Consider the following 10,122-nt stretch of genomic DNA (forward strand, 5'->3'; position numbering starts at 1 on the left):
GGTAGTGAAATGATTTGTGATCATGTGGAAGATCACATACAGTGCCAGAAATAGAAGCTGGGTTTCCAAATTCTGTGGAGGTTTTTAAGACCCGGCTAGACAAAGCCTTGCTTGGGATAATCTAGTTGGCGCTGGTCCTGCTTTGAGCAGGGGGTTGGACTAGATGATCTCCTGAGGTCCCTTCCCACCCTCATTTTCTATGATTCCCAGTAAAGTGTGCTAGACAACGTTGCCTCCTTTTTTATGCTGATTGTGCTGCATGGAGCAATGCGTTGCTATAGTATTAATATTTGTAGGACTAGAAAAAGTTATTAGTATATTAATAAACTGCTGCAAAGAAAGGTAGAATGTGTTTCTGTGTGACCTGATGCTTCTTCATCACATTACTTTAGCATGTTTTTTTCTTTCCTCTTCCTTCCTTGGTATTCTTGGCTAAAGCATCATTTTTTATTTGTTTGCAAAGCAGTATTTGTTTAATATATTTATTAAAATTCAGAATATTTTTTTGGATTATTCTATTAATAAACATGCTTAATAGTGCACCACCTAGATTTAATGACATGCATGATAACGGACATTTGTGTTTCACTTCACTGATTTGGTTAGAACCCAAATATATGCAAATGTATAACTGCAGCCTTGAGAGAACTGCTCGTTCTATTTTATTAAACCATACTTCATCTTTCTTGGTTTAAACATCCTTGTGTTAACTCCATGCTCTGCCTGTCAGGCCAGTCCTGTGTTACTGGAGTCGGAAGGCCAACCACTCTGCTTCCCACTGGTCTGATTACTCAAGAACAGCTGGTCTGGTTAGAATCTGATTTTATTTTATTTTGTTGGTTTCATTTTTTATTTTATTTTATTTTTATTTTTTATTTCTTTTTCCTGATCATATTGACTTAGGAGTCTTTACTAACCTGAAATATGCTCATCACCAGGCTGCATCACTAAATTTAAGGTTTTGGTAAATATGAAAGTAGAATATTGATGTTCTTTTTTTCTTTGGTTGCAAAACTAAGAAGTAAAATATAATTTGAAGGATTTTACTTTTAAAATCTTGATCATGATAGATTATTAAAGTCTATTCTGTTATAAATGAAAAAAATGTCTTGTGGGAGAAACTGAATTCCTGTATTTATCCAAAAGGTCTCCATACAATTAATGTCTGTATGGTGGTTCTGCAGGTAACTCATTATGTACTTGAGGGACTTACTAATAGTACAGGAGGAATCTAATCCATGCTTAGCATTGATTTTTGTTCTAGCAGAAGGTTATGCTTGCATGCAGTGGTTTTGATGTATGAAAGCCCGGGTGGATTGATTCAGGGTGATTTAAGCGGTTGATTTGTAATCATCATTCAAATCAGGAGGCAGGAAAACCTTAATTTAGAGCATTGATTTTCATCTTGCCTTGCATCAGTATTTTATAGTAATTTCCTAAAAGCATGGCACAATTTAATTGTTTGGTATAACTATTAAACCATGTAGATGTGCAAGCATATAGGACATTTAGCAAAAAGAAATCTTCTTCCATATACCCAGGAAAATGCATTAATTGCATAAATAAATATGAAGATGTATATACACATATAGCTTAATAAACATCCATTCAGATTTTTAATGTTTTCATTTTCTCCTTATGTTGTTATATGGCAACTGATGCATTAATTTGCTGCATGATAATTTTTTTTTACGTGGGAATTGTCTGGCCGCATTTAGATGGAAGTTGTAATTCAGTTAAACATAACAAAACGTTTGTATACATTCATTGTATATGTACACACCGCTTGAAATTAGCTTCTGGGGCAGCAGGAAACAGGTGCAATGTTTCATCTCAAGCTAACTGGAAACTGTAAATATTATGCCTAAGTTAGTTTAAATTGGGTAGGCAATGAGTGCCAGGCTGTGGCTCACACAGGCAAATATTTTGCTTGGTACGTGCTCCTTTGGGCAGATGGCAGGGGAGTTCGGAGGATCTCGATCCTTGTGGCAGTGCAGCCTCTACCCCACCCCTGCTGTTCGCCCCAAGGCATGCGTGCAACGAGCCGTGTTGGGGCTTCGCGGACGTCAGTGCAGCTGCCTGACGTCTCCCCACTGCTTGCCACAAGCATCTTGGGTTCTGTGATGGGTGGCAGGGGCCTGCCCAGAATCTGGGCCGGCTGTGGCAGGCAGCTGGGAGGCTGCAAGTGGCTGTTCTGGTGTCCGTGGAGCCCTAGCCCTGCTATTTGCTGGTGGCGGGCACATGCATGCCTTGGGGCGGGTGGCAGTGAAGGGTCTGGTGTTGTGTTGCCACAACAAGGATTGGGGCCCTGCCATCCACCCTGAAGTTCCTGGTTTCAATCTTTTTTGCATGTGCCAATTTTAATTTTTTTTTTTTTTTTTTTTTTTTTTTTAGGTTGCAAACAATAAAAGTTTGTTTTTCCAAATGTTTGTCAGTTTTTGGCTTGATTGTTGTTTACAGTGATCATTATCAAAGTTTGGAGCCATAAGCAGCCTAGCCTGAGGTATAGACAACAAATCTAAATTTGGCCCTCTGCTGGGAGGGGAAAAAATGTTGGGGACCTCCATACAGGATCACAGAGACGCTCTTTGCTAGGCTTTCTTTCATTAATTGTGTAGTGATGACTGTTCCAAAAAAAAGTTTGTAATGTATATGTAAATAACCTAGACATGAGTTGTAGATTTTGAAACAATCTCCCTTTTATTTTGACAGGCATTTGGAAATGCAAAGACAGCACATAACAACAACTCGAGTCGCTTTGGCAAATTCATTCAAGTGAATTACCAGGAGACAGGCACAGTGCGGGGGTAAGTGGCACAATCAGCAGTAGCTCAAGGTTTTGAATTTTAGATGCATGGTCTGTACTGCTATTCTGACATGCAGTATCCGTAATATGTGGCCTAGACGGCTAACTGTCTTCTTTATGTTTTAGGCCCAGCTGTTGTATTTTACACGTAATATAAAGATATGGGTATGTCTGTATTGTGGTCACAGAAGTGACTGCCATGTAGTTGAGACGTACCTGAACTGACGTTTAGCTAGCCAGCTGTCTAATTTACCCTGGTGTTTCCATCACAGTATATGTGGTTTAGCTTCTCAACTCCAGTCAGTCATAACTGCAATTGGATAACCAAACCTCCATAATGAAAATATAACTTGTATTCCGTTTCTTTATTCTGATTCAAAAAATGGATTTACGTTCTTTAGCATTTAGAATATGCAATGCTTTGCCCTGGCTAAATAGCCCTGCTGTGGAGCAGGATAGACTAGACTGTCTAGGGTGCCATACAATGTAGCTATGTTTCTTCCAGTATTTTGAACTTACTGCCCTGGGCCAAGTAAAAAGGTGTATCTACCCTCTTGCTTGTTTCCCAGGAGACAAATATCACTCTTTACTGTCTTGGGTACTGAAACATTGAGATTCTCTTTTATTTTTAAATGCTCTCTTAAAACAAAACCCAGCATCTATCTTATAATGATAAGGTGGTAGTAATCGGGGGGGAAAAAAGATAACATTTCTCTTTTATTTCAAACAGCTAAATTGGTTAGGCAATTTTCTTAAACATACTTTTAATTTATGTAACACTTTTTCATAGTGCATCTCAGCTGTGTGGTGCCAGCATCCATTGACAATCAGTGCATATCTGCAAATTGCAGTTTAGTATAATTCATCAGAAGAAATCTACCTCCTTTAGAAATGTCTTTCTTCAGTCTTTGGGAGCATAAAATATTGGGGGTTTTCCCATATAAAGGTAGACTTTTGGAGTCAGTGCTAAATCTGTGTCTGTGTTGTACAGGCTGTTTGTTGTGATGTCTCTGTGATGAAAGCTTATACTATGCATCTGATTTAGTTAGTCTAGAAGGTGCAAATCTACCCTGCCTTCTGCTATGATATATGTCAGTGATTCTCTACCAAGGTGCCTTGGCACCCCAGGGTGCCTTGAGACCCTTTCAAGGGTGCTGTGGGGTACCAACCAGTTAGCACTGCTTAGGTGTGCAAACGTAATTCACAAGGTAAACCCAAAGATTTTGGGAATCCTTAAAAACATTCTGACTTGTGGTCTTTCTGAATTTTTTGCAGCCAAAAAATTGCTCTATTATTTTGCAAAATCAAAGAACAAATGAAAAATAGGAGCTGCTATTTTCCCAGGGATGCCTTGTGCCATTTCAGAGGTACCTTGGGTCTGAAAAGGGGGAGAATTACCAATGTATATAATAGTTATAGAAACAAGAAGTGCAAACATAACTCTATTTTTTGCACGTGCAGTTCTGGAAAATCACTGTTAGGCATTTGATTATTGGAATGGGCAAGCTTAGAAAAGGCTGTAAACTTGACAGGCTGGATTGCACCAACCAGAGCCCCATGTTAAGCAAAGCAGTTGACCATATAGTTTTGAAGTCAAAGGGCCACAGCAAATGATTAAAGTTAAGTACTTCAGAGCTGAAGAGGGGGCAAATGTGTTCAAGGGAAACTTACACAACACTTCCCAGAGACGAGCCTGTGAACTCCACTTCATCAACCTGCTGGATACTAGAGATCACGGACTAAACATAGACATTGGATTTATGACACATTACAGGCTCCCTGGCAGCTGACCCCCCAGCCCAGCCCAGCCCCTGGCTTCTTTACTTTTCATTCCATCCAGGAAGAGCACACGCCAACTGCTGCAGCTTCCTTAGCCTGACGAAGGGTTTTTGAACCCGAAAGCTTGCTTAATAACTATTCTCCAACCATTTGGGTTGGTCTAATAAAAGATATCAAATTCACCCAAGGAACCTTATCTTCATAACAAACAAGTTCATAAGCAAAGGTGCTTGCAGCATTTATAAGCGAATTAAAACAATGAGCAGTATTTCAAGGACAGTTTGAACACGTTGTAAAACAAATGGTTCTTTCCTTCCTGTTTTGTTTCTTTGGAGGGGAAAATCCTATCTATAAAAACACTGATGCAGTGTGCAATACTAAATTTATGGAAAGGAAGTACTCAGCAGGGGAGAAATTCCCAAAATTAAAGTTTTTTACACTCTTAATTTTAACACATTTTATTTAGGTATTTTGTGCTTCTGTATCCATGTTACATTAATTCACCCTAAACTTCCATGCCATTTTGTTTACCATAAAATGTGCCTACATCTGTTGTGTGGCAGAATTAAGACTGTGGGCCAGACCTCCACTCTTAGAAATTCCCCCTGTTGGAATGCTCAACCTTGTAAATATTAATATTGTTAAACGTCCAGATGGGTTAAAACACATAGCTGGGTTGCTTACTTTTTAAGTTTAATTTGTTTTTCTTTTTTTGTATACTTACTAGAAAAGAGAGCCTTTCTCAGAGTTTGCCTGCTTTAGAGTGTTTGTGCTGAGCAAGGAGTACCTGGCCAAAGCATCCCTTTTCCTAGTGGGGGCAGAAATGATGTTTTGGTTGGTTACTCCTCGCTCAGCACAAACACTCTAAAGTACGTACTACCTTTTCCATTGCCCCAGCAGTACTGCCAACCTCACCATGTCAAAAATCAGGAGACACTCGTAAATCAAGAGATTTGGTATGTGAATCATGAGATGCTCTGTTCTAAACCCCTCTCCTCCTGGCTCCTCATGTATGCGGCCTGAGCAGTCTCCCCCTGATCCCTTCCCCCCCCCGGACCCCTTCCCCCCCCCCCCCCAACCCGGTTTTGGCTCCGGGCTCCGTGCTTACCTGGCAGGGCTCCCTGCACCCCTTTGTGGCTGAGTCCTGCTCCTGCCCAGGCTCCTGGGGACTTTGCAGCTCCGGCCCAGTTGGGCGAGAGACGTGCCAGAAGATTTCAGAGTTCTGTCGTGAGTTCATGAGTCGGACTTAATTTTATTTAGCAATTGCAACTTTCATGATAATTTTGTGAGAGTTGGCATTACTGCCCCAAGCATAGACTCTACAAGGAATTTTATCTGAAAGAATAAATTGGTAAAACAAGAACCTGTGATTTAAGGACTACAAAAGGAATACAAAGGAAACAGTGGGAAGAGCATTCAGTCTGTTTTATGCTTTCTCACTGAGGATAAGTGACAAATCCTTCTAGGTGTCTCTAATATGCTTGAACATTAATGAAATAGTACTGACTTTGCTATAGCACAAGCCCCATTTTTCTTCTCTGACTTTCGTAAATCTCAAAAGCATCATCCTGTTATTGATAGAGCCTGCTTCTCCTATGTAGTGGTGCAAAAACTGTTACAAAACATTCTGGTGCATGTGTCAGTGGCTTATTGTGAAGTCCCAGGAGGAAAGAAAAATTGCTGTGAGCACAGATTTCCACTTCATGTAATAATTACATTTGAATCCATTTTCTCAAACTGGAGGTGGTGGTAGAAAAGCAACTCTAAAAGCACCTTGTTATGACATACGGTATCCAGACTTTTCTGACTGTAGCCATTGCATAATAACACAAAATTCCTGTACAAAGAATAGTTGTAATATGAAAGGGAATAATAATAATATGGGTTCTGATCCTGAAGTCAACATCTGCCTGGGAAGACAGCTTCTTTCACATGTTTCTTCGCTGCATCAAGGCCTTAAAGGAGCCGGTGTTACTCTTAGGTGTAGATGGTTTGCAGGCAACTTTGTTTTACTGGCTTTAGGTTAAATCAGTATCTTAGATTCTTTGGTTTCTTTCAGGAATTCTCTCTGCATTCACTGCCTTGGGCTCACTCATCAGAGATCATGGATTTCATATCCATGTTAGTTTTGGCTTTGTATCAAACCAAAACCTCAAAAGCCAAACATAATATTGGACTTGTTCTGCCCAGGAAGAAATTTATACAACTAAGTGAAATAAGGCTAAAATACAAATATGTCCTTTTTTGCATAGTAGAAGTCACAATAAGGCTGTGTTCATTTAAGAACACTGGAGCAATGAATATGTATATGTGTATATGTATGTATGCATGTCTGTATAATTTTTTTTTTCTTTCAGAGCCTATGTTGAAAAGTATCTGCTGGAGAAATCCAGGCTAGTTTATCAGGAACACAATGAGCGGTAAGAGCCTATACTTTAAAAGTTTAGTAAGTTGATTCGGTGCGTGGCACAGGTAGCTTTAAAATGCTGTTTTAATTGTAACTTCTGTGTTTCATAGTCCTACATGTTATGCTAATTCAGTCGGTAGAAAAGTTACTTGTGCTGTGACAATCTAATGTATAATTAATATAAAGGTGCAGTGCTCTGGTCAGCTGGATACGCAGGTTTAAAATCTCCTCTCATCATGTGCGTCATAACTACTGTTAATTTTAACAGGAATTATTCACATCAAAGGGAGAATGGACCATACAATGCCCACTTTTATATTTGTGGCATACCCAAAGCTCTCGGTAGCTGCTATTGGAGTTCTACAAGCCCAAGTAGTATAAATTGCACTCCTCCTGCATTATTTTGAATCAAGGACTATCTATGAGTTGTACACAGCTTCTTACACAATAGAGGCCTGTCGTCAGGCTATTAGGTGCTATGGTAATGTGTGTAATAAGTAGTAATAAAATTAAATCATTTTCTTTTGCCTAATCATGGCCTCCTTCAGAGCCAGGTTAGGGTTTTCAGAATGTTCAGCCCTCTCTTTCAGAGCTATATCAGTAGAGTTATTGATACATTGTAAGGAAGCTCATTGACATTTTGGAATTGATTTATTAGTTACATGCATTTATCAAGCATCATCACATTGTCTAGGAGGTCTTTCATAAAATTATTCTTGGAGTAGCTGTGTCTTCAGAGAGTATAAAGGGCCTAATACTCCATTGTTCTGCACTTTGATCATTTATAGCAGTGGATGTAAGCAATAGTCTCAGCTGCTCCCTTTACGTAATATTGCTGCTGGTGTAAGACACAAAAGTCTGGGCTGTCACTGTAGGTAATTAAGTCCTTTTCCAATATAAAGCTATGTAAATGAAGTCCAGGTCTTCTAAGTTGGATTTGGAGCTAGACAGGCAAATGTTATGAAGCAACTATATGATAAGCTTACATGGATTTTAGCTTAAATGTGATTGAGGAGCTGGATCCCATCTCAACAGACTTGTATCTTTTAAGAGAGTAGAACCTGGTCAGGATGGGAGAAAGGGAATAGGATGATGGGAGTCTATAAACTCTATCGAAGTTCTTCAACAGATGCGATTCTGCCACTATATATTCCCGAGAGAGGCTGGGATGTAATTACAGTTTTTTTAGTGTTGCTTAAGAAACTGGGAGGCTGCATATAGTATATGCATATAGTATATATGATCTTTACTTATTCCACAGGTCTGTTGAACAGTCCAGACTCCCTAGGGAGAGACACTTCATGTTCTCAGGAGATCTTGAAAGAAGATTCTCTGGGGGGGTTTTCCCCCCATACACTCTCACTGTATATTCTCCTGCTCTCCTATATCATACTTCAAATTTCTATCCCCTAACATGTGGCCCTTCCCTTTTGGCTTTCTTCTGTCTCCTCTTTTTATTTCCTGATTCTTTTCCAGACTGATCTTGTAGACAAAAGTTCAAAAACCTATGCTGAACAGTTCATCCAAACAGTGATTCCATGTGTCCCGAATCATTTGTTTTGTGCACCACCAAAGTTCTGAATGTAGCTTTCAAAGAAAAAAGCATAACAACCCCCCCCACAATATGTAATTTTTCCCAGTATCATCTACAGATTTTTTGAAGTCTATTTTAGAAGCTTGATAGTTTCATCCTCGAGGCTCTTGAATGTAGAAGCTTAGGACTGAAAGAAATGTTGTGGGTTGTTGAGTTGCATGCCCTGCTGTTGTAGACAACCACTTAACATAGTCCCTTTTATGAGCTTGATCCTAAACTCCACCTTAAATGCTTCACTGAGGTGGCCCAGGTATATCATGGAGATCATTGTTGCCATGGCTCCTAGTCGCCTGATCAGCATAGTTATCCTTTACACTTGTTCTAGATTGAATTTTTCTTTCTTAAACACAGGTGTCAAGTACTGGGTTATGTCTCACCAGTGCCTCATACAGGGACATCCAGACTTGCCTATTTCTACTGGAAATTGCAGATGTCTTTGCCTTTTTCAAGGCTGTATCATACTGGTCATCCATAGTCATCTTATGATCAGCTAGAACACTCTGATCTCCCTTTCTCTCTCAGCCATTTCTAGCTGATGAACTTCTAGCTTACAGCAGAAATTCTTGTTATTGGTCCCTAAACGCATGGTCTTGCACTTTGCACTATTGAATTTCATCCTGTTTAGTTACTACAGTCCCCAAAGTCACCTTTTTCTTCCTGCATTGATATTCAGATACTGCTCTCAACTTTGTGTCATCAGCAAATTTCATTAACGCACTCTTGATTTTGTGCCAAGGTTATTGATGGAAATATTAAATAAAATTAGTCTCAAGGCTGAACTCGGTAACCTCCCTGTAGCCCAATATCTCCCCGTTTGGCACAGCCTTGATCTATAAAGGTCTTCTGTGAAATAATTTCCCATCATATAATAATAATTTCTTCTCTAATTTTCTTGCTTTCTGCATATTTGTTTACACATAGTTTTTATTTCATGTCAGCTTCAGGTTCCTTCTCCAGGTGACTTTTTCACATAACATAAGTAATGTTTCATCTCTATCCATATACAAAAGGAGGTCATCCATTAATGTCACTAGTATTAGTTGGCTTGTTACGTGCAAACATGAAGCCTGTGGTCAGGGGCTCAGAAATTTGGGAGAAGCTTTGTGTGCAGTTAGAATTGGCTATCAATGACTTATCAGAAATCCCTCCAAATAAAGGGAGGTTAGTGGCAGGGCAACAGTGGCTGGATTTTTGGCAGTGAGCAATGATTCCTGGACTAAAGGTCAGACTACTGTATGTTTTAAATTGCTAGTAGTTTGCCCTCTCTCAAAGACATCTTAATGATTCCTGTCAGCATTGGGTCCAGTCACACCTGTGGTTTTCAGCAGCCATTAATTAAAAGAAGTAAAAATTACAATCTCATGTCTCTGTTGTTTAATATACTTGATTGTTAGTGTCCATAAGTTTGAACTGGGTGGTTAGAACTAGAGGCAAAGCTGATCATTTAGTTTTCAAGCTGTTTCACAGTTGAGTAGCCAGGGAGCTAGTGTAACATTTTTCAATATTCTGTATAAACTACTTTTGCTCTTTTTTTCA

General features: G+C 39.4%; 1 protein-coding gene across 7 annotated transcripts in view; it reads left to right on the forward strand.

Annotated features, from left to right (window-relative positions):
- The window catches only part of MYO9A (myosin IXA), a 320,527-nt gene that overhangs the window by 101,110 nt on the left and 209,295 nt on the right, over window positions 1–10,122 (forward strand). For all 7 annotated transcript variants that reach the window (XM_025214001.1, XM_014524020.2, XM_014524018.2 and 4 more), the window contains 2 exons: window positions 2,713–2,807; window positions 6,943–7,005. In XM_025214001.1, coding sequence (XP_025069786.1) covers window positions 2,713–2,807; window positions 6,943–7,005 — 158 coding nt within the window. The remainder of the gene's footprint in view (window positions 1–2,712; window positions 2,808–6,942; window positions 7,006–10,122) is intronic.

The sequence above is a fragment of the Alligator sinensis genome, unplaced genomic scaffold, assembly GCF_000455745.1.
Source record: "Alligator sinensis unplaced genomic scaffold, ASM45574v1 scaffold971_1, whole genome shotgun sequence".
Lineage (NCBI taxonomy): Eukaryota > Metazoa > Chordata > Crocodylia > Alligatoridae > Alligator > Alligator sinensis.